The 24,566-nt window shown below is 36.2% G+C and overlaps 1 protein-coding gene and 1 pseudogene across 4 annotated transcripts in view; both read left to right on the top strand.

Moving 5' to 3' along the window:
* The window catches only part of ATAD2 (ATPase family AAA domain containing 2), a 68,013-nt gene that overhangs the window by 21,386 nt on the left and 22,061 nt on the right, over nt 1–24,566 (top strand). For all 4 annotated transcript variants that reach the window (XR_006198103.1, XM_042923214.1, XM_042923213.1 and 1 more), the window contains exons 9-14: nt 4,916–5,023; nt 8,169–8,277; nt 8,501–8,616; nt 17,120–17,294; nt 18,133–18,221; nt 23,970–24,129. Coding sequence is in view for 3 of the 4 variants with exons in the window: in XM_042923214.1 (XP_042779148.1) it covers nt 4,916–5,023; nt 8,169–8,277; nt 8,501–8,616; nt 17,120–17,294; nt 18,133–18,221; nt 23,970–24,129 (757 nt within the window). In the remaining variant the exon portion in view is untranslated. The remainder of the gene's footprint in view (nt 1–4,915; nt 5,024–8,168; nt 8,278–8,500; nt 8,617–17,119; nt 17,295–18,132; nt 18,222–23,969; nt 24,130–24,566) is intronic.
* Nucleotides 11,723–12,231, top strand: LOC122210508 (annotated as a pseudogene).

Below are 24,566 nucleotides of genomic sequence, written 5' to 3'. Positions count from 1 at the left end.
AGCAGACTAATAACTGAAAGCAACACTTTTGTAAATACTGACATTCTTCTAGGAAAAATATGAAATACTGCTTGTGTCCCTAGGTCTTCTAATTTCATTTTCAGAGTGTCAAAATCACAAGCGTACATCCTAGATTTCCTGTTTCATCATCCCTTTCCATAAAACCAGAGCCCAGAAGGATGGAGGGTCAGGAGGGCAACTGTCAGAGCTGCCCAAGATAAACTGCACCTGAAAGGAGGCCACACTATCATTACTTTTCATAGGCCCCTTTGGAATATTGTTAAAGACCAGTATTTTGATAGTGAAATCTAATGATCTGCAGAAAAGGGGGGTAAAGTGTAACGTTCCCTGGAATCCCCACCAAGCATAAGGCCCAGGGCAGCTGTCTTGGTTGCCTGACTTAAAGGATAAACCTCTACTAGATCCAACAGAAGTGAAAAAGGCCAGCAGTTCCTTTGAGATTAAATTTCTTCTTCCATTTTTAATGGGTATATGTTTCTGGAAGTAATGTATTTAATGACTGCCTCTGTAGTCACCACCTATAATGGATCTTGCAGCAGGTAGGAATTTTTTTTTTTGCTCCTTTGGTGCTCAGGTTCCCATATTTGGTTCACAGAGTCTACCGTTTATTTATGTAAAGTGTCTCATACTTCTTTGGGTGCAGGACTTTTTTTTTCTCCAATTAACAAATGTTTGAGTACTACCATGTACTAAGCACTATGGATATAAAAATGACTTAAGTCAGGATTCCTGCCCTCAGATCTCATAGACTAGTGGAAGATTTGACACATTTATTATTTTATTATGTATTTATGTATTTATTTATTTTTTATTTGCATGTAGTTGACACATGATGTTACATTAGTTTCAATTTTACAACATAGTTATTCAGCAACTGTATATGTTATGCTTTGGTCACCACAAGTGTAGCTACCATCTGTCACCGTAACAGCGGTATTAAAATAGTACTGACGATATATTCCCTATGCTGTACCTTTGCTCTTGTGACTTACTCATTCCATTACTGGAAGCCTTGTATGTTCCACTCCTGGTCACCCATTTTGCCCATCCTCCCTTACCACCCCCACCCCCCCACCACCCGTCTGACAACCATCAAGCTTATTCTCTGTACTTATTGGTCTGATTCTGCTTTTTGTTTGTTTATTCATTCTGACACATTTAAATTAAAGTATGAACTAAGATATTTAAATTGTACCCTGAGTCACATTATTTGACTTAATGACTGATTTTGGTTTTGATAGCTTTGTAAAAATTTTTTTCTTTTTGATAACACATTTATTGAGATGCAATTCACATGCCATATAGTTTACCTGTTTAAAATGTACAGTTCAAGGGGTTTTCACAGTTGTGCAGCTATAGCCACAAACGATTTTAGAACATTTTTCTTACCTCAGAAAGAAACCCTGTACTCTTTAGTTATCTCCAGTCCCTCCATCCCCCACAGCCCTGAGCAGCCACTAATCTTTTATCTGTCTCTGTAGATTTGCCTATTCTGAGTATTTCATACACGTGGACTCTTTTGTGAGTGACTTCTTTCACTTGGTACATTTTTAAGGTTCATCCACGTTTAGCATGTATCGGTACTTCCTTCTTTTTTATTGCCAAATAAGATTCCATTGTATAAATATACCATATTTTGGGGGTTGTTTCTACTTTTTGTGAATCATGCTACCATGACCATTTGTGAACAACTTTTTGTATGGACTTATGTGTTCACTTCTCTTAGGTATGTACCTAAAAATGGAATTGCTAGATCAAATGCTAACTATATTTACTGTTTCAGGGAATTGCTAAATTATTTTCCAGAATGGCTGCTTTATTTTACTTTCCCACAAGCAATGTATGCATGTTCCAATTTCTCCACATTTCAACTGTTAATATTATCTGACCTTTTGAATGTAGCCCTTTAAACCTTTTTTTTTTTCCCCCTAACACTCTTACCAAGGTGATATGAACATCTCTTTCCCTTTAACACTGTAATGGTCATTTTGCTCAGCCTTTTTACTTTTTCTTAAAGAGACCAGCTTCTGTTTATATTCATGTCCTACTTCACCTACTTAGGCATGGGACCAGAGCACACATCCAGAGAATCATTTGGGCATTGCTCTCGGTACCCATGGCAAATGGTCGAAAAACCTTGCAGCCACAGTGCAGGATCTTCCAAGGGTTTTTTGGCGTGCTTACCATAACAGAGGTTCAGGAATGCTGCCTTTAAGCAGGATTTTCTTTCTTATGATTACTCACCTCTACTCATCTAAGGTTTATTCTTTAGTTTCAGTCTGCAATTTCTGGAACAAGCCCAATCCCTTTGAACCTGAAGGTAACCTAGTACCGTTGCTTCACCAGTATTCCAGAGTGCCCCTTACCTGGTGTCAAGGTGCTAGAACTGGCAACTCTAAACACTGATTAAGTTCACAGTGCTGGTCCAGCACTTGTCTATGCCAGAATTTCAAACAGTTTTAGTAAAATGAAAAATAAAGAGTGAGTGTGGGTGTGGGTGTTTAGAATCTCTTTAAAACTGAAAAAATGGCCTTTCTACAGTATAGAGTAATTGTGAAAACCCTGGACCCATGACTAGGACTGCTAGGTTTCAGGCCCAGCCCTACCACTTATTAATGACCTTTAGCAAGTTACTTAACCTCTCATTTCAGTTTTTTGACCCATAGAATGAGAATGATATTAGCTGTCTCACAGTAATGTGAGAATTAGATGAGTTAATACACGAAAAGCATTTAAACTACTATTTGGCATGTATTGAGTGCTCTATGTCTTTGTTATAACTACAATGCTTAAAAGCCCTACTTTTCAGGGGCGCCTGGGTGGCTCAGTCGGTTAGGCGTCCGACTTCAGCTCAGGTCATGATCTCGCAGTTCATGAGTTCAGGCCCCATGTCGGGCTCTGTGCTGACAGCTCAGGGCCTAGAGCCTGCTTCGGATTCTGTGTTTCCGTCTCTCTCTGCGCCGCCCCCCCCCCCCCATCCCCCACTCCTGCTCACACTTTGTCTCAAAAATAAACATTAAAAAAATTTTCTTTTAATTCCTTTTCAAACATTGGAAAATTTATTTCAGTCCACAGGTTTTGTTGTTTGCTTATAATTCTTTTGGTTTGTGAAATAAACAACTGGAAATTACCAGTGTATATAGAAAGTGGGTTTTTTGAATAGACAAAGGTTTGAGTTCTGACACCATCGTTGCCTAATTCTAATATTTTAAGCAAGTTATTTAAACTACGAGCCAGTCACATTGGCTGCAACTCTAAAGTGAGCCTGCTGATATGTACTTGTCCAGAGCTTTAATTAAGACTCAGTGGGATAATATATCTACTATCTGGTACAAGAAGCATTTAATAAATGTTAGTCCTTTTTATTGTGAAGTTAGTCTTCATTATGTGAATACATACGGAATTCACTTACAGTTATGTGAATTATGTGCCTCCAGGTTAGAGTTGTTTTGTAATATTAATGGTAATATTAAATAAATTAGTCTTTCATATAAAATTGCAGACTTGTACTAGATAGTTTTAGTTTCAAGCCAATCATAAGAATAGTCTTGGGCATGTTTGGGGAGGTGGACATTGGAGGATTATTTTCTCATTTATATATCTGTGAGAAACCCCTTATCCAAAACCTGTGGGGCCATTTGTGTTTCATAATTCAGACTGGGGTGAAGGGGGAATTACAAAGGTAATGTATAACATTAACATCTCTAGGAGTGTCTGGGCCAGCACTGCCTAGTCAAATGTGTAATAGCAGAACATATGAATAATCATAGTAAGTGGGACAAATAGAGACTGAATTTCCTTTACAACATTTCATTTTTTTTAATGAATATAATTTATTGTCAAATTGGCTTACATACAACACCCAGTGCTCATCCCAACAAGTGTCCTCCTCAATGCCCATCACCCATTTTCCCCTCCCCCCCATCTTTATGACATTTCAGATCCTGGTAAGTGAATAGTGGAAAAACTTATTCTCAGAGTATAAGATTCTGCACCTATGTTATGGAAATAATAGACTGTGAACCTTTAATATTTTTGGAAATATCTACTTACTGTGATTGCACTCTGACTCAGGAAAAGCTCTAGACCCTGAGCCAATGATTAAAGGTTTTCCCAGCTAGATTCTGTTTTTCCTATGGGTGTTTTGCAACAAATGCAAAGGTAGAAGTGATTGAAATTTTTTTTCAGTATTTGTAGCACTTGGTGTCTTATTTAGTACTACCAACCAGCCTAAGAATTTGATTATATCCTTACCTCCTTTTTGTGAGAAAATTAAGGCTTATATGGGTTAAGTAATACATCCATATTGACACAGCAGTAAATGACAGTTGTAAATTTACAGGTGATGGTACTGTAGATAAAAGGTCATCTTATTTCTCACTGTATTCCTAGTATTTTTTAAACTCTTCTTGATCCTTTTTGGTTTGCATAAAAATTCTCCTGTTCTCCTTTTAAGATTGACATTTCAAAAGGTGAAATTATATATAGTATAATATTACAAATGTGAAGCTATATGTGGTATAATATTGAAAATGCTTTCTGAAGTTATAGTCCCAAAGAGTTTAATATCCTCTTTTTCCCACCTTTCTCTTTGAGGGTAACTGATTTACATCAAGACTAAGAAGTCATTGTGCTTGGACCATATTCTATCATAACGAACATTTGATTGTCAGCTCTATCACAGCCACCTATCTCTTTCCCTTCCTCTCAGTTATCCATGTATTATATTCCTTCCAAAAGATTGAACCATCAAAGCCTACTCCATTGCTTCAGCAAATGTATTAATTTTTTGATAAATCTTTTTGGATCCTTAGGTAATTCTGATGTTTGCATCTTATGCCTCTGTTTTTCCTGCCCTCCTTCGTCATGATTTCAGTTTTGCTCTTTACTTTAGGCGAAGGCATGCAATCCACAGTAGTGACTCTACTTCGTCTTCCTCTTCTGAAGATGAACAGCACTTTGAGAGACGGAGGAAAAGGAGCCGCAATAGAGCTATCAACAGGTAAGTCTTCTACTGATGCTTTTTAATACTATAAGCTATTTTTTTGTAAGTGGTGAGAAGGCTGAATAATTTGGGAGCAGATACAGCTTGACCAAATTTAAAATTTTGGGATACCTGGGTGGCTCAGTCAGTTAAGCATCCGGCTCTTGATTCCGGCTCAGGTCATGATCTCACAGTTCATGGGATCAAGCCCCACGTCAGGTCGACACTGACAGCACAGAGCCTGCTGGGGATGCTCTCTCTCCCTCTCTCTCTGCCCCCCCCCCCCAATAAATAAACATGTACAAATTTTTACAAAAAGTTAAGGTATAAATTAGAATGCCATCTTGTTTGAAACATCTATATTTGAAACTTAAAATACATTAGAACATTTTCTTTTACAGCCATTGTATAGCTCAAATGGTGCTTGACAAACATGGACTTGAGGAAACTTGAAATTTTTTCACTTCAAATACATTTTTTTCTGTTTATAATAATTATAATAATACATTCTTATAGAACTCTTTAGGAAAATGGGTTTACTTATTTCATAACTTTTTGTAATATAAGTTCATGTAAGTTCATATATAAGTTTATAGCAAGGATCATACCCATTTTACAGATGTGGTCAGGGGAGTGAAAAAAATGCAGGGCTTGTATCCTAATAAAGTAATATTCTCATAGAGTAAAAACTGCATGGTGAAGCAATTAGAAACATAATAATTGAAGGGACGTGCAAACCGACCATTCTTTGTATCCTAAGCTCTATTCTTTTACCACATTAGCTCTGCCCTAGTATGGTAGCCACTAGTTACATGTGGCTATTAAGCACTTGAAATGTACCTAATCTGAATTGAGAAATATTGTAAAATTTTGTAAAAAAAAAAAAAAACACATTCTTGGATTTCAAAGACTTAGTATAAGAAAGAATGTAAAATATCTCAGTTTTTTAAATATTTATTTTGCATATTGAGATGGTATGTTTTAGATAAGTTGGGTAAGTGAAATATATTATTACTTTTTCTTTGTTTAGTGTATCTAATAGAAAATTTTAAATTACATCTTTGACTTACATTTCATTTCTGTTGGCAGCACTGAGTTAGATCATCGAAAACCTGTATTACTTAGACTGATGTTTCTTTGCCTTCATTCATAGAAATGTACATCTAATCCTGTAGTTTCTATATCATGCAGTTATATTTCTATTAAGAACTATAACTTAGTCAGTTAGCGTCCAACTTCGGCTCATGTCATGATCTCACGGTTTGTGGGTTCAAGCCCTGTACCGGGCTCTGCACTGACAGGTCAGAGCCTGGAGCCTCCTTCACATTCTTTGTCTCCCTCTCTCTGCCCCTCCCCCACTCATGCTCTGTCGAAAATAAATAAATAAATGTAAATAAATAAATAAATAAATAAATAAGTTATTTGAGAAATACCTTTTAAAAAGCCACAATTGAAAACGTGTTCATCTTAGATTTCACAGTATAAATTCCTTGTGGAGTCTGGAGATACCAAGACTTGTCACTTGGGGTGAGTTTGGTGTGCTTTTACTTGTGTTCAGTTGTATTTCTTTTCTTAGGCATTCCAACGTGTCTTAACCTCTAACATAAGCAGTTTCCACTCTCCATCTATAAAACAAGCAGGTACTTCTAGGTGTATTTTTTATAATCTACTGTAACTGTTTTTGAAAGTAGTTAGGAAAGTAGTGATTCATTCTTGCTTGAGATGGTTGATGTGGATCCAAGATGCTTGGTGGACTATGAATATTTTGCTGAGAGGTACTGTAGCAGAGTTATTGCAGGTCTGGAGACACTGCTTTGGTTTGAGTCCAGGAACTGACACTTAACCAGTTGTGACTTTGTGCATTTCAGTTAATCTTTTTGTGCCTCAGGTTTTTTTTAAGGTTTATTTATTTATTTTGAGAGAGAGAGCATAAGCAGAGGAGGGGCAAAGAGAGAATCCCAAGCAGGCTCCATGCTGTCAGCATGCGGGGCTCAAACTCATGAACTGCGAGATGATGCCCTGAGCCAAAACCAAGAGTCAGAGCCACCCAGGCACCCCATCAGTTTTCTTTTAAAATAGGAGAAATAGTAGCTACTCAATAAATGACTGTTTTGAGGATTTCATGGACTGTTACATATAAAGCACCTAAAACAGCCTGACAAGTAGTAAATACTCTGTATATGTTAAGCACAGTCATTATAAACTATATTGATACAGTCTGAATTGCTAACCATGAATTACTTTATGATGCTGTGGCATCTTGAACGCTGGTACTTCGTTTGACTGTATATCTCTAATAATAAAACTTTAGGTATAAATATTTCTAACATTAAAGTTCTCAACCTATAAAGAAAATGAAGTTGAAATACATAATTTCACAGTTGCTGATTGAAATTTAACTTTTTAAATTTTTTAAATTATTTTTTATAATGTTCATTGATTTATTTTGAGAGACAGAGAAAACAAGCAGGGAAGAGGCAGAGAGAGGGAGAGAGAATCCCAAGCAGGCCCCACGTTGCCAACATGGAGCCTGATGCAGGGGCTGAAACTCACAAACCACAAGTTCATGACCTGAGCTGAAACCAAGAGTCAGATGCTTAGCTGACTGTGCCACCCAAGTACCCCAACTTGTTTTTAAATTTTTAGGAAAAATGTCCATATTCTGACATAGAATTTGGGGGATAAAGTGAACTGATAGGAGTTTTATTTTTATTTTATTTTTATTGTCTTTTTTTTTTTTTTTTTTTTTTTTTTTTAAGAGAGAAAGAGAGCATGAGTGGTAGACGGAGATAGAATCTTAAGTGGGCTCCATACCCAGAATGGAGCCCAAAGTGGGCTTGATCCCACAACCTTGAGGTCATGACCTGAACCAAAATCAAGAGTTGGATGCTTGGGGTGCCTGGGTGGCTCAGTCGGTTAAGCGCCAGACTTCAGCTTAGGTCATGATCTTACAGTTGTGGGTTCAAGCCCCACATCAGCCTGGAGCAGCCTGGAGCCTGTTTTGGTTTCTGTGTCTCCCTCTCTTTCTCTCTGTCCCTCCCCTGTTCACCCTCTGTCTCTCTCTCTTTCTCTCAAAAATAAACAAACAAACAAAAAAAGTTGAAAGCTCGACCGAGCTACCCAACACCCTAATGGGTGTTTCTTTTTAATTTTTTAAAAATAGGTGCCTCCCACTAAATTTTCGGAAAGATGAATTAAAAGGAATTTATAAAGATAGAATGAAGATTGGAGCAAGTCTTGCAGATGTTGATCCAATGCAACTAGATTCTTCAGTGAGTACGATCTTGTATGCTTGAACTTACATACTGTTTTAATTTAGTTTTAAAGTTTAACCAATTTTTCTTTAAATCCGAAACTTTACAGACTTTTTCAGGCTGCAACTAAAATGCTGTTACTCAGTTGGCTGTGTATAGGTTGAGCCTAGTATAGAAATGGAGTGATATTTTAATTTTGATTCCAAATCTGAGAATGTCCATGTTTCCCTTCCATTATCAGGTACGATTTGATAGCATTGGTGGCCTGTCGAATCATATTGCAGCTCTAAAAGAGATGGTGGTGTTTCCATTACTTTATCCAGAAGTCTTTGAAAAATTCAAAATTCAACCTCCAAGGTAATTTAATAATTTTATTTTAGCCAAAATGTGGGCTGTGCTGCTGTTGTCCAGAAAGATAACATTTCTCCATTGAAATGTTTTAGGTCTACAGTAATTTATTGTGCTTTTCTGGGTACTTCAAATATTTTTACTTTTCTAATATTTAACTTGAAAAATGGTTTCAAAATTGATCCTCCACGAAAAGAAAAATAATTTCCAATGCTTTTCATATATTTACTGAAATTTCTCCTATACTTTTTAGTTTTTTCTTTCACTTTTACAATTTTGTTTCAGGTCTGTATCAAAGTAATATATGTACATACTTTTAATACTTTTTAAAGTTTTGTTTATTTTAAGAGAGAGCGCGCAATCGGGGGAGGGATGGAGAGAGAATCCCAAGCAGGATCCGTGCTGGCGGCATAGAGCCCAATCTCATGAACCATGAGATCATGACCAGAACCCAGATCAAGAGTCGGATACTTAACCGACTGAGCCACCCAGGCACCCCATACATAATTTTAAGTCATATAAGTACTGTAAGTCTTACAAACAAAAAAATGGTAGTGGCAGTAGTCCTCCCACTACTCTTCCTCCTCCAGTTCAATTCCCACTTTCCAAAGCCAACTGTTTTCAACTCCTTTAGCTGTTAGGTATTTACCTATATAGATTTAAATAATATGCTTATACTGTAATTTTTGTTTTTTTCTGTTTTAGACAGAATTCTGTAGGGTTCTAACATGAATAGTGACTATTTGGTTCTTTTGCTTTCCCCACTCTCCATATATACACATTTTTTTCGTGTCCTCATATGCTCCCAGTAGCTTCTTTATGCACAAATATAAGTGTTGAATCAATTTTCAGTGTGTGCTTTATGATTATGTAAATGTAAATGTTTTTTTTACAGCTGAGCCATATATAGTATATCATGACTATTCTCTTTTTTACAACCCTGCTCTTTCCCCTCAGCGTTAATACTCTTTGCCTGTGGGTGAGGGGTTTTTTTTTTTGCTCTTTATAGAGTTTTTAAAATAATTTTATATGTGCTTATCAGTTCATCCACAGAGTTTGCTAGAGAGAAAACTCTTCAGTATAGTTAAACATATCAAATAATTTATTGACTCCTCATTTTTCTAGACACATCTTGTTGGAGCTTTTGTTCTCTTGCTTCCATCCATACGGGTTATTCTTAGTCTTGTAGCACAACTAAACTTTGGGACTTCTCATCACCATCAATGAGATTTCCTTTATGTACCTTTTAGTGCTGGATTCCCTGCTTCCTGGATTCAACTAAGACCCCTTTTTTAGTATTAGTATTATTTTTAAGATTTTTAAAAAATTATTTTTAATTTACATACCCAACATGGGGCTCAAAACCACAAACTCAAGATCAAGAGTTTCATGCTCCACCAACTGAGCCAACCAGGTGCCCTACGACCTTTTTTTACAGCTGTGTTTTGATGGAGTACAATCTGGGAATATCTTAAGAAAAAAGAGTGCACAAGAGGTTATTTTTATTTTCTTTCTGAGGATGGTCATGTAACCACACTCTGCTGATGCATCTTTTTCCCCTCCTGCTTTCATTGTGCTATTATATACTTCTGGAAAAATGTCTGGTTTGTGGGAAGGTTTTTTTGTATCACTTCTTCAATAATTTTCTGCTCCATTTTTCCTTTTCCCTCAATTCATGTCAGTTGATTGTTGGACTTTCTAGATTAATGTACTTTTCTTTTTCTTTTCTTGTTTTCATCCCTCTTGATCTTAGGGGCTTTCTGTGTCTAGTGATCCTTGGCTTTCTGTTAATATTTAATTTATTTTTAAAAGCTCACTAGTAGGGCTTGTTAATTTGTAGGCCTCACCTTAGGGTGATTGGTGGATGGTGATTTTTTTTTTTTTTAACTTTTTATTTATTTTTAAGAGTGTGAGCGGGGGAGAGGGAGACAAAAGCAGGCTCCAGGCTTTGAGCTGTCAGCACAGCTGGAACCCATGAGCCATGATATCATGACCTGAGTTGAAGTTGGAGGCTTAACCCACTGAGCCATCCAGGCGCCCCCATGGATGCTGATTCTTTTACCAGAAGTCCTCAAAGTCAGTATCTAGTCGGGCCTTTTTTCCCCCCAGAGACAAATCCTCCAGTTTTCTCTTGGAAGCTTATGAACTTGGCTGCCAGAATTTTAGCAGTAGGCCTGAGCAAAGGTTAGTAGTCTCCTCTTCAGTATGGAGTTTTTAACTTAATTTCTGCAGCATCTCATCTTGTGTAATACCAGAAAGTAAACTATCCAAGCAAGTTGCCTGTGTGGAGTAGTAAAAGGGATCAGGGTGGTCTCAGTGATTTTTTGTTTGTTTTTAGTTTATTTGTTTTGAGGGAGCGCGTGAGGGAGGGGCAGAGAGAGAGGGAGACCGTGAATCCCAAACAGGCGTCACGCTGTTAGTGTGGAGCCCAACTTGGGGCTTGATCTCATGAACCATGATATCATGACCTGAGCCAAAATCAAGAGTCAGATGCTTAACGGACGGAGGCACCCAGGGCCCCAATTTTGGTCCTTTTCTTTCTAGTGTTTATATCTCACTTATTAACCCATTTTTTAAAATTTAAAGTTAGTGAACATACAGTGTAGTCTTGGCTTCAGGAGTAGAACCCGGTGATTCGTCTCTTACATAAGACACCCAGTGTTCATCTCAAAAAGTGCCCTTCTTAATGCCCATCACCTGTTTACCCACATTCCCCCACCCTTTTATAAACCCTAGTCCTTGATTCCTTTTTCCTTGTGCAACTTTTCCTGAATCACCTGTATAGAAACGTTAATTTAAGTACACTTTTTTAGATTGGTAAGCTTTGTTGCTTTTCCATTATAAAAGTTATGTAGCATACATCAATCACAGTTGAACATTGGTGAATTAAAAACAATTTTTTTAACTAGAAAGATACTGATACTAAATAATAGCATTTGCTTTCTAGAAGAAGCATTGGAAGCACCTAGAGTAATTTAGTAAGTGGGAAGAGGGGTGCCATTGTGACTTAGCTTGTTCCTCAGTTTTCCCTCTTTAACCCCTTCTGCAGCTTCCTTGTTGGTGCTTGGACAGGGGACTCACCATTGAGGTGGCCAAGCTGTCAGGAGGGGCCTGAGTGGTCATTTCAGGGACCCAAGATTGTCTGAAGTCACAGTGAAAATGGTGGAAAATTCATCATTGCCATTGCCACAGAGAGTGATTTGTGGCTTTTTTCTTTTCTTAAGCTCCCAATTTGGCTTCATACTATATTTTGTGTGGGCTTTTATTCCTGAATATCGAGTAAACTCCTTAGGTTTAACCTGTTGGCCTCAAAAATACAGGGCAGTCGCATTGCCTGTCTGCCTCCTCATTACTATAGTTATGTACTCTTACTTAGAGTACCTCATGATATCATGAGTACCTCTCTCCACTCCATTCATACAATTATAAATAACTGTGCTAAAAATCAACAGCAGAACAAATACCAAGAAGAAGCTATCCCAGCATTAAATGCGGATATTCCTATTAGAGAAGTAAACCAAATGTTCTCCTTGCAGCCAAAGAACTTTATGCCAAAAACTGAATTGTATTTAGACTAACATCAAGCATTTATTGTAAGTTTTTGACATAGTAATTTTGACCATATTTTTCCTCTTACTGATACCTGATATTGAAATGTAAAAAAAAAAGTAAGTCAAGGGGCGCCTGGGTTGCTCAGTTTGTTGAGCATCTGACTCTTGATTTCAGCTTAGGTCATAATCTCACAGTTTCATGTGTTTGAGCCCCACATCAGGCTTTGTGCTGGCAAAGCCTGGGATTCTCTCTCTCCCTCTCTTTCTGCTCCTCCCCTGCTCTCCCTCCCTCTCAAAATAAATAAATAAACCTTAAAAAGTAAGTCCATAGGTCATGATCCCTCACTTCGGGGGTTCAGATCCCACATCATGTGCTGACATCGCGGAGTCTGCTTGGGATTTTCTGTCTCTCTCCCTGTCTCTCTGCCCCTTCCATTCTCTTTCTCTGTCTCTCAAAATAAATAAACTTTAAAAAAAAAAAGTAAGTCAAACTTCTCTTAGATTAAGTTCCATTAATATAAATGCTCTCAAATATTAGTTATTAATGGAATAAAATACTGTATTACTGTAAAAAAAAAGTAATTTAGTAAATATGAAAAAAACAACTCTCCCGATGTTTTCTCATTTCTCCTTCCTTACAACAAACATTTCCCCTTATAATAAATTTATAATTGTATTAACCTGCTGTTTTCATGTGGTTCTCTTTCTGTTTTAATAGCTGAATAATATACCATAATGTGGATGTATCATTTTTTAAAATCAATTCTGCTATTGCTGACTATGTTGATTTTTTTTTTATTATTGTCACAAATGTTAATATGAATATCTCATTGCTTCCTCTTTGTATGAATCCTCAATTACCTCTTAAGATACAGCCTCACAAATAGCATTGTTAGCTCAGTACACACATTCTTAAATTCTTTTCCTGCCTTCGTTTTTGTATGTTGAAATTTTCATTTATTTATTCAATTTGTTTGGTGGTTAAACAGTTGCTTTGTTTTTTTTCTCTCTGCATTTGATCATGTCAATTTCTTACTATTTTTTATATTTTATTCTTTTTTACTATTTATTTTTGAGACAGAGTGCATGTGTGCACATGCTCACAAGGGGTAGAGAGGCAGAAAGAGAGGGAGAGAGAATCTCAAGCAGGCTCCACACTCAGCTCGAAGCCCAGTGGGAGATTTGATCTCACGACCGTGAGTTCACAACCTGAGCCAATGTCAATAGATGCTGAACCAACTGAGCCACCCAGGCACCCCTCTTTTGTATTTTATTCTTAACTTCTAATAGATTTCATCCATCACATGTGAAATTTTTCCCACCATTTCTGCTTTTCTGGAATCTTAATGTTTCTTTTCTTTTTTTAATTTATGTATTTATTTTTTTTAACTTTTGTTTTTTATTTTTTTTAATTTACATCCAAATTAGCATATAGTGCAACGATGATTTTAGGAGTAGATTCCTTAGTGCCCTTTACCCATTTAGCCCATCCCCCCTCCCACAACCCCTCCCATAACCCTCAGTTTGTTCTCCATATTTATGAGTCTCTTCTGTTTTGTCCCCCTCCCTGTTTTTATATTATTTTTCCCTTCCCTTATGTTCATCTGTTTTGTTTCTTAAGGTCCTCATGTGAGTGAAGTCCTATGATTTTTGTCTTTCTCTGACTAATTTCTCTTAGCACAATACCCTCCAATTCCATCCACGTAGTTGCAAATGGCAAGATTTCGTTCTTTTTGATTGCCAAGTAATACTCCCATTATATATATATACTACATCTTCTTTATCCATTCATCCATCGATGGGCATTTGGGCTCTTTCCATACTTTGGCTATTGTTGATAGTGCTGCTATAATCATGGGGGTGCATATGTCCTTCGAAACAGCACACCTATATCCCTTGGATAAATACCTACTAGTGCAGTTGCTGGGTTGTAGGGTAGTTCTATTTTTAATTTTTTGAGGAACCTCCATCTTGTTTTCCAGAGTGGTTGCACCAGCTTGCATCGCCACCAACAATGCAAAAGAGATTCTCTTTCTCCGCATCTTCGCCAACATATATTGTCTGAGTTGTTAATGTTAGCCATTCTGACAGGTGTAAGGTGGTATCTCATTGTGGTTTTGATTTGTATTTCCCTGATGATGAGTGATGGTGAGCATTTTTTCATGTGTCGGTTGGCCATCTGGATGTCTTCTTTGGAGAAGTGTCTATTCATGTCTTTTGCCCATTTCTTCACTGGAATCTTTGTTTTTTGGGTGTTGAGTTTGAGAAGTTCTCTATAGATTTTGGATACTAACCCTTTATTTGATATGTCATTTGCAAATATCTTCTCCCATTTTGTCGGTTGCCTGTTAGTTTTGCTGATTGTTTCCTTTGCTGTGCAGAAGCTTTTTATTTTGATGAGGTCCCAGTAGTTCATTTTTGCTTTTGTTTCCCTTGCCTCTGGAGACGTTCAATAAGAAGTTGCTGCGGTCAAGATCGAAGAGATTTTTGCCTGCTTTCTCCGCGAGGATTTTGATGGGTTCTTGTCTTACATTGAGGTCTTCCATCCATTTTGAGTTTATTTTTGTGTGTGGTATAAGAAAGTGGTCCAGGGGCGCCTGGGTGGCGCAGTCGGTTAAGCGTCCGACTTCAGCCAGGTCACGATCTCGCGGTCCGTGAGTTCGAGCCCCGCGTCAGGCTCTGGGCTGATGGCTCGGAGCCTGGAGCCTGTTTCCGATTCTGTGTCTCCCTCTCTCTCTGCCCCTCCCCCGTTCATGCTGTGTCTCTCTCTGTCCCAAAAATAAATAAAAAATGTTGAAAAAAAAAAAAATTTAAAAAAAAAAAAAAAAAAAAAAAAGAAAGTGGTCCAGGTTCATTCTTCTGCATGTCGCTGTCCAGTTTTCCCAGCACCATTTGCTAAAGAGACTGTCTTTATTCCATTGGATATTCTTTCCTGCTTTATCAAAGATTAGTTGGCCTTATGTTTGTGGGTCCGTTTCTGGGTTCTCTTTCTGTTCCATTGATCTGAGTGTCTGTTCTTGTGCCAGTACCATACTGTCTTGATGATTACAGCTTTGTAGTATAGCTTGAAGTCTGGAATTGTGATGCCTCCTGCTTTGGTTTTCTTTTTTAAGATTCCTTTGGCTATTCGGGGTCTTTTCTGATTCCATACAAATTTTAGGATTATTTGTTCTAGCTCTGTGAAGAATGCTGGTGTTGTTTTGATAGGGATTGCATTGAGTATGTAGATTGCTTTGGGTAGTATCGACATTTTAACAATATTTGTTCTTCCTATCCAGGAGTATGGAAATCTTTTTTCATTTTTTTGTGTCTTCAATTTCTTTCATAAGCTTTCTGTAGTTTTCAGTGTATAGATTTTTCACCTCTTTGGTTAGATTTATTTCTAGGTATTTTATGGGTTTTGGTATAATTGCAAATGGGATCGATTCCTTGATTTCTCTTTCTGTCGCTTCATTGTTGGTGTATTAGGAATGCAACCGATTTCTGTGCGTTGATTTTATATCCTGCAACTTTGCTGAATTCATGAATCAATTCTAGCAGTTTTTTTGTGGAATATTTTGGGTTTTCCATATAGAGTATCATGTCATCTGCAAAGAGTGAAAGTTTGACCTCCTCCTGGCTGATTTGGATGCCTTTTATTTCTCTGGGTTGTCTGAGTGCAGAGGCTAAGACTTCCAATACTATGTTGAATAACAGTGGCGAGAGCGGACATCCCAGTCTTGTTCCTGACCTTAGGGGGAAAGCTGTCAGTTTTTCCCCATTGAGGATGATATTAGCGTTGGGTCGTTCATATATGGCTTTTATCCTTAGTGTTTCTTTTCAAGAGCAGTTATATGGTGATCTGAAATTGATTATTTCATGTTACTTTGGTAGCACTTAATCCATGACATGTTCTATTTCTATATACTTTTTACATTTCTAACAAGAATTAAGAGTATAGGGGTGCCTGGGTGGCTCAGTCATTTAAGCGTCCAACTTCAGCTCAGATCATGATCCCGCAGTTCACAAGTTTGGGCCCCATATCAGGCTCTGTGCTGACAGCTCAGAGCCTGGAGCCTGCTTCAGATTCTTTGTCTCCCTCTCTTTCTGCCCCTCCCCCACTACGCTCTGTCTCTTTCTCTCAAAAATAAATACTAAAAATAAGTCTTGAAAAAAGAGTTATGGATATAGCCCATTTTTTTTAAGAATTCTATTCTAAGAGCAATGAATAACTTTAGAAATAAATGAAAAATTATACATTACCCCATGACAGTGATGTCACCAAGAATGATGTCAAATTATTTACATTGTCCTAATCTCTACCACCTAAACACCACAATTATTTCTTAAAGCTCTCTCTTTTTTACTTTACTTTCTCTTCTGTTCATTCCCAACATGTTTTCTTGCACAACTTTTGGTGTTGTGTTACTGACGCTGAGACCAAAGGTTGTAGATGAAATGTATTCTTTCCCTTGGTATGTCACAAAAGTAAACTATCAAGTCTTTTTAAGCTTGACTTCTATGCAAGGTAAAGTAATATGATGGGCATGATGAATGACTAAAAGAAAATTTATTTTGGGGCACCTGGATGGCTCAGTTAAGTACTGACTCTTGATATTAGCTTGGGTCATAATTGAGCCCCATGTGGGGCTCTGTGCTGAGCATGGAGCTGGTTTGGGATTCTGTCCCTTTGCTCCTCCCCTGCTCACACACGTGCACGTGCTCTCTTAAAATAAATAAATAGATAAATAAATAAATAAATTTTTAAAAAAGAAAATGTCTAAAATAAAGGGTTTTATTTAGTTTCAATATTAATTTTGTAGTATCAGTATTAATTTTCAGGTTTTAAGTTGTGCTTTGTGGATTGAAACAATAGTTGTCTTACTTTATTCACTAATTTGTATTCATGAAATTGGTTTCTAATTTAGTTTAAATAGTCTACTTTTTAATGTAGTACTAAAATAACACTTATTCTTCTATAGAGGTTGTTTGTTTTATGGCCCACCTGGAACTGGAAAAACTATGGTTGCTAGAGCACTTGCCAATGAGTGCAGTCAAGGGGATAAAAGAGTAGCATTCTTCATGAGGAAAGGTGCTGATTGTCTGAGTAAATGGGTAGGAGAGTCTGAAAGACAGCTACGATTGCTATTTGATCAGGTATGATATTAAAATTTCGCTATATAGATCTGTAATCAATGTGGGTGTAAGTATGTAAGGATTAGATAGGTGTGGCATTTAATCACTTTTCAGAAAAATTAGACCAAATATTCTTTATTAAGATAATACTGACTTATGATAGACAGTTTTATAGGAAGAAGAGAAAGGAATAATAAGATCTAAGTTCTTTGGAGTCTTATGTCTCATATCCAGAGAGAGGCTGGTAGTCTCATACTTAACAGTAGTGAGTTATGTCTCAGTATGTGAGTTGAAGATTAGTTCTGCCCTAGACTAGCTTTCAATTTCATATCCCAGATTGTATTGACAGCACATTGTAAGATAATACATTCTGATATACTAAGGCATATTGCTGCAGATGCTTTTAAATCTCTTTATAGAACACACTGAGTTTCTTTAACTTAACTGAAATAGACTTTAAAAAAAAAAAAATGGCATCTTGCTAAGTGTTTTCCCATCCTGACATGGAGGAAGGCTATGTCATTGTCTTCTGTTCTTTGTCTTGTTTTAGCAGTTGATTTTAAATATATATTTTGTGTGTCCCAATAACTATAGCTATATGAAATCCAAGGTATATGACCAGTGGAGTATGTATTTTGAATAATTCCAATGGAGAATGCAAAAAAATTAAATTGTTTGCATTATATTTTTGGATATGTAAGTTCTTAAAATATAGTTCTTAGATTTATGTTTAGATTTACAAATTAGAAATTAATTCTCCTAAGCAAGTTAGAATGAAAACAGATTAAAATGGTTCATATTAAGTGTATATATTTGAAGTTTTTCATATTAACATGCAACCACTGGACCTGCTTTCTAGGCTTATCAGATGCGCCCATCCATTATTTTTTTTGATGAAATTGATGGTCTGGCTCCTGTACGATCAAGCAGGCAAGATCAGATTCACAGGTAAAATTTGTTTAATAGCACTTCTGTCTTTCTTCCTGTTTTCTGAGCTGTACTGATACTGCATAAGGGATAGAATATTAAAATAGTGAAAGATACTTCACAAACCAGCAGTTTCCTCTTCTTGGTAGAACCCCAATATATAGTACAAAAAGAAAAATGAACCTGTTCTGAATGGCAAGGTATTCACAAGCACAGTATTAAAATCTTGGTTACAGGTTTAAATTCATGATACAAACTTAAATGTCCACTGGCTAGTGAGGTGTAAGGCAAATGAAATGAGTGAGGCAAGCCAGTAGTAAGAGTGGGACTATGGTTTGGAGTGTGGCTGAGCATCTAATCATAAGAGCATAGCCAGTTGTTTTTAGCCCAAACCTATTATTGAAGTGCAGAAGTTGACTCAGACTTGAAAAATAAATTTGCACTTTCTTAAATGTTACATTCAAATTTTTGTGTTAAATATCTTTTAAATGTTGCCAACTAATTCAGATCTTTTTAAGATACTGCTTTGGCCAAACAAAATATGTCTTAGTGCATGACTACTAGTTTGAGATTCAGTTATTAGCCCAACTTTTTAATTTTCAGAACGAGAGAATTGCATCTCCTCTATGATAAACTGACTGCCAAGGTGGGGGCACTTGTCCTTAGTGACACTGCCTCAACTTGAATCTAAATTTTAATCCTAGTTCATCTTCAGTTTTTCAGAACCCTCTTTTCAAATTGTCTCAAGTATTATCTGTAATTGCTTAATTCATTTTGGATACTTTAAAGCAAATGTTGACATGTCTTCATATATGCCAGTATTGTTTTTTATTATAAATAATATGAAGAGGAATAAGACATAATAATGTGAGAAGTAGGTTTTTATTTTCTTAACAGCTAACAATATTTACTGTAGTCTGGTGGTCTTTGACTTGATACTATATGCTATTTCATTTGTTGCTCTTAGTAAATCAAAATGTTAAGTGCTATGGTAAAAATAGTTGTGTCTGCAATAACTTACAGTAATCATACAGACTTTTTATATATGACAAATTTCATCAGCAGCCATATTGTATTCATTGTATTGGTAGGATCAAACATATTTAACAATACTACCATTACTTTGCAACCAAATAATTGAGTACTATGTTTTGGAATAGTTCTAAAAGGAATTAGAAATTTTAGCAACAAAAATTATAATTTGGGAAGCACATGCCTTCTCAAGTACATACATGTATTTAATTGAAGGATAGTTGACCTACAGTGTTACTAGTTTAAGGTGTAAAACATAATGATTCAGCAATTCTATATATTAAGCTATGCTCATACAAGGTAAGTGTAGTTGTCATCTGTCACCATACAGCATTATTACAATATTCACTATATTCCCAATGCTACACTTTTCATTCTCATGACTTACTTTATAACTGTAAGTTTGTACCTCTTAATCTTCACCCATTCTGCCCACACCCCCAATCTCCCTTCCTCTAGCAGTTACCAGTTTGTTCTGTATTTATGGTTCTGTTTCTGTGGTGTTTATTTGTTTTGTTTTTAGATTCCACATGTAACTGAAATAATTTGTTATTTGTCTTTGAATGACTTATTTCATTTAGTGTAACATCCTCTAGGTTGCCTCAGATGGCAAGATCCCATTCTTTTTTATGGCTGATATTCCATTGTATACATATATAGCACATCGTCTTTACCCATCTATCATCTATTGATGGACAGTTAGGTTGCTTTCATATCTTGGCTATTGTAAATAATGCTGCAATAAACATAGAAGTACATGTATCTTTTCCAGGTAGCGTTTTTGTTTTGGGGGGGGTAATAAACAGTAGTGGATTATATGGTATTTTTATTTTTAACTTATTGAAGAACCACCATCCTATTTTCTATAGTGGCTGTAACAATTTATATTCCCAGCAACAGTGCATGAGGGTCTTCTTTTCTCCACATCTTTACCAACACTTGTTATTTCTTGTCTTTTGATGTTACCATTCTGACAGATATAAGATGGTACCTTATTGTGGTTTTGATTTTCATTTCCCTGATGGCTAGTTGAATATCTTTTCACATGTCTTTCGGTTATCTGTATGTCTTCTTTAGAAAAGTGTTTGCTCTTTCAAAGAATGTGCTCTGCCCATTTTTTAAATAGATTATTTGGTAATTTTTTTTTTTTTTTTTTTTTTGGTTTTGAGTTGTGTAAGTTCTTTATATATTTTGGATATTAATGCCTTATTAGATACATCATTTGTAGAGGTCTTCTCCCATTCAGTAGGTTGCCTTTTTGTTTTGTTGATACCTTCCTTTGCTTTGCAAAAGGTTTTTATTTTGATACAGTCCCAATAGTTTAACTTTGCTTTTGTTTCCTTTGTCTAAGAAGACACATCTAGAAAACTGTTGCTAATAAGGCCAGTGTCCAAGAGATTATTCCCTATGTTTTCTTTAAGAAGTTTTATGGTTTTTGGTCTCACATGTAGGTCTTTAATCCATTTTGAGTTTGTTTTTGTGAATTGTGTAAGAAAATGGTCCAGTTTCAAAGATTGCCAAAGCAATCCTGAGGAAGAGCAAAGGTGGAGGTATCACAATCCCAGATTTCAAGATATGCTACAAAACTATGGTAATTAGAACAGTATAGCACTGGCACAAAAATAGATCAACAGAATAGGATAGAGAGCCCATAAATAAACCCACATTTATATATGATCAATTAATCTCTGATAAAAGCAGGAATATGCAGTGGGGATATTGTACACAAGAATATAGACAGTTTCTTCAGTAAATGGTGTTGGGAAACTGGGTGGCTTATATATTGATATGAGAAACTTAATGTGCAATTTTTTAACCAAAGATTTAAAATATCTGAGCATAAACATTTTTGTTAAATTAAGCATTTTTAAAAGTTAGCACATTGAACATTATTAAACTGTAATTTTTATCTGTTAGTAATAATATTGAAAGAGAATACAAGTAAGTATGTGAATGCCGTAGAAAATATGATTTTTAGCTTAAGAAAGGATATAAATATAAAATAAATTAAAACCCTAAAATCTTTACTTTGAATTGGGAGTATCAATATGAATTCATGATGATTGATTTTTTTTTTTTTTTTTTTTTTTTTTTTACTTTTAACTTTATTTATTTTGAGAGTGAGTAAGAGTGGGAGGGGGCAGAGAGAGGGGGGAAGAGAGAGAATCCCAAGCAGGCTCTGCACTGTCAGCTTGAACTCATGAACCACGAGATCATGTTCTGAGCCAAAGTCAGACGCTTAACTGACTGAGCCGCCCAGGTGCCTCTCAGGATGAATTTTTTTAAGAAAAAATAGTTTGTAGCTCTGGACACTTAAAAATGCCTAGGAGTTACTACAACCCAGTAGCAGTTCACACCCCTGGCACCCAAAATGTGGTACTAGCACTTAGAGGAGAAATGGTGGATAATAGAAATGAGTTTGGAAATAAGCAAGACTAACCTGGAATATCTTGTGATGCCTGGAAGCAAAGAAGCAATTGAAAACTACTAGGGGCATAACAGAATGACATAGTCAGTTTTGAAAGTTTCAGTTGGCCAAGATGGGATAATTAGAGCATCAAAAATAATAATGACTATAGGGGCGCCTGGGTGGCTCAGTCGGTTAAGTGTCTGACTTCGGCTCAGGTCATGATCTCACAGTCTGTGAGTTCAAGCCCCACGTCAGGCTCTGTACTGACCGCTCAGAGCCTGGAGCCTGCTTTGGATTCTGTGTCTCCCTCTCTCTCTGCCCCTCCCCTGCTCATGCTCTGTCTTAAAAATAAATAAAAACATCAAAAGAAATTTTTTTAAAAAATAATAATGATTATAATAGAGCGAAAAGCATCAAATACATAAAAACTGTCAGTTTTTAATGATCGTTTTTTAAAAAATAAAAACTTAATTGGTCACTCCAAAGGGTGCTAAAACAGTGACTCATTACTCTGAAAATTGATAAACAAAATGAATCAGGCATTTCTTTTTCCTGTCCTGTAACTATGATTCATGCCATGATTGAGAGTAATTGATGAAGTAACGTTGTTCTTTATAGGGAAATCATAGGTAATAAATACAGAGGAAATTATGAAATAGAAAAATCACCATTTTGCAACCCCTTATGACATAGTAGATCTAGCCATGTGGTTTTCAACTGAGAGTAGATTTTGCCCCCCATGGGACAAATGTCTGGAGACATTTTTGATTGTGACAAATTGGAGGCGAGTGATGTATCACTGGCATCTAGTGGGTGAAAACTACAGATGTTGTTAAACATTCTACAGTGCCAAGGACAGCTCTGTACAACAGATAATTACCTGACCCAAATGCCATTTGTGCCAAGATTGAGAAAACTTGATCTAAGCAATAATTGTAAGTGGCTGCAAAAACAGTAAAGTAAAAAGGTTGATGGCGAAGTTTAGGATGAATGTAGTAAGCTGATAACCCCTCTTGTAAACCCAATCCCCTGATGTTAAATGAGAAACTGATATTATGTACCTGCTGAGTATACAATAGGAAGTACATGGAATACTCCTATCATATATGCTATCCTAAGTAGTTTAACCTGCATCTATTAAGCTTCTAGATCTAACTGCCAGTTTGTAGGAAATATGAACGATATAGGACAAGTTAATGACCCTATCAGGAAACAAGTTAGCCTAATCCACAATGTGGGAAGGAAATTTTACAAGGCAAAGACCCAGTTTCTTCCAACAAATAAAAGGCATGAAGGCAAAAAAAGAAGGTTCAATGGGGACTATTAAGGAATTGAGGGACATTTGACCCCAAGGTGTGTGGATCTTGGCTTAAAAACATCAAATGTAGAAAAGATATTTTGAAACAATTAGGAAAATTAAATATTAGGTGATATTAAGGAATTATTGTCATTTCCATTGGTGTCCTGGTACTGTGGGAGTTTTTAAAAGTCCTTATCTTAGAAATAAATACATGAAGTATTTAATATGAAATATTTATGGATTAAATGATCTGTGGAAAGTTTTTGGGGTTTTCTTTAAAATCTGTTGGATGGAGAAAAACACAATTGGGTGAAGTCATAAAAAAGCGACACTGATAACTTTTTTTAAATTCTTATTTATTTTTGAGAGAGAAAAAGTGTGAGCAGGGGAGGGGCAGAGAGAGAGGGAGACGCAGAATCTGAGGCAGGCCCCAGGCTCTGAGCTGTCAGTACAGAGCCTGATGCCGGGCTCAAACCCACAAGCAGTAAGATCATGACCTGAGCCGAACTTGGACGTTTAACCAACTGAGCCACCCAGGCGCCCTGAAAGGACATTAATAATTATTAAAAAGGGGTGATGAAAATGTGGAGATTGTTTTACTATTCTCTCTCCATAATTAAAATGTAATTAAAGTTCTTTTTCTTTCAATGCTTTATGTATATTCTATTTTATTTGGGCATTCTTTGTTGATAATGTGTATACAATGGACCACTTTTTAGATACAGTTTATCTAGTATTTTTTTTTTTGAAGTATCCTTTTTGAGGAACTCTTAAGTTCTATGTGAAGTTACGCTTTATGAAATGTCTTCCATTAGTGGCATTCTAAAAACCATTTATGTTTTTCATTGATTTTAACCTCTACATGCCATTTAGTATGTTATTTTACAAGGTTTTTAAATCTGTGGGAAGTAATGGCATGCTCTGAGAATATGTGTTCACATGTTTAATATATTAAGTCTTAGCACAAGAAGGAATAATATATTCAGCATCATATGTTTAATCTCTTGTCGTTTATTTTTACATTTAGTTCCATTGTTTCCACCTTGCTAGCTCTTATGGATGGATTGGACAGCAGAGGAGAAATTGTGGTCATTGGTGCTACCAACAGACTGGATTCTATCGATCCTGCTTTGCGAAGGCCTGGTCGCTTTGACAGAGAATTCCTTTTCAGCCTACCTGACAAAGATGTAGGAATTTAACATTATTCAGAATTTGACAGACTGTGTTGCTCTTATCATAGGAAATCTTGGCACAGTGAAAATTTGAAGTTTGAGTTTTGTATGTTCTAAAGCAAAGTCAAATGTGATTAACATCCAAAGAGGTAATGTATGTATTCTTAGGGAGGTTTTATTTTATTTAAAGAAAAGAATATGGATTTTTTTAATTCTTTTTTTTTCTAATTAAAATAATGCCCCCCTAAATGCACTTTTACATTTTTCTCAATTTGAGCATAGCCTTTGAATGTTACCATATGACTTTATTTTGCTTCAGAGCATGTAGCCTAATAATGAACAGTTAATCCTTAGTCAATTTATTAGCCTTGACTTTTGCATGGACACTACCATACAATCCTACCTAGTTGTTTTAAAGCCACTTAATCTCTTGAGAACCAAGGAGGAAAACA

Source organism: Panthera leo, chromosome F2 (genome assembly GCF_018350215.1).
Source record: "Panthera leo isolate Ple1 chromosome F2, P.leo_Ple1_pat1.1, whole genome shotgun sequence".
Classification (NCBI taxonomy): Eukaryota; Metazoa; Chordata; class Mammalia; order Carnivora; family Felidae; genus Panthera; species Panthera leo.
The sequence above is the reverse complement of the archived record's forward strand: the minus strand, read 5'-3'. Positions and strand labels throughout refer to the sequence as shown.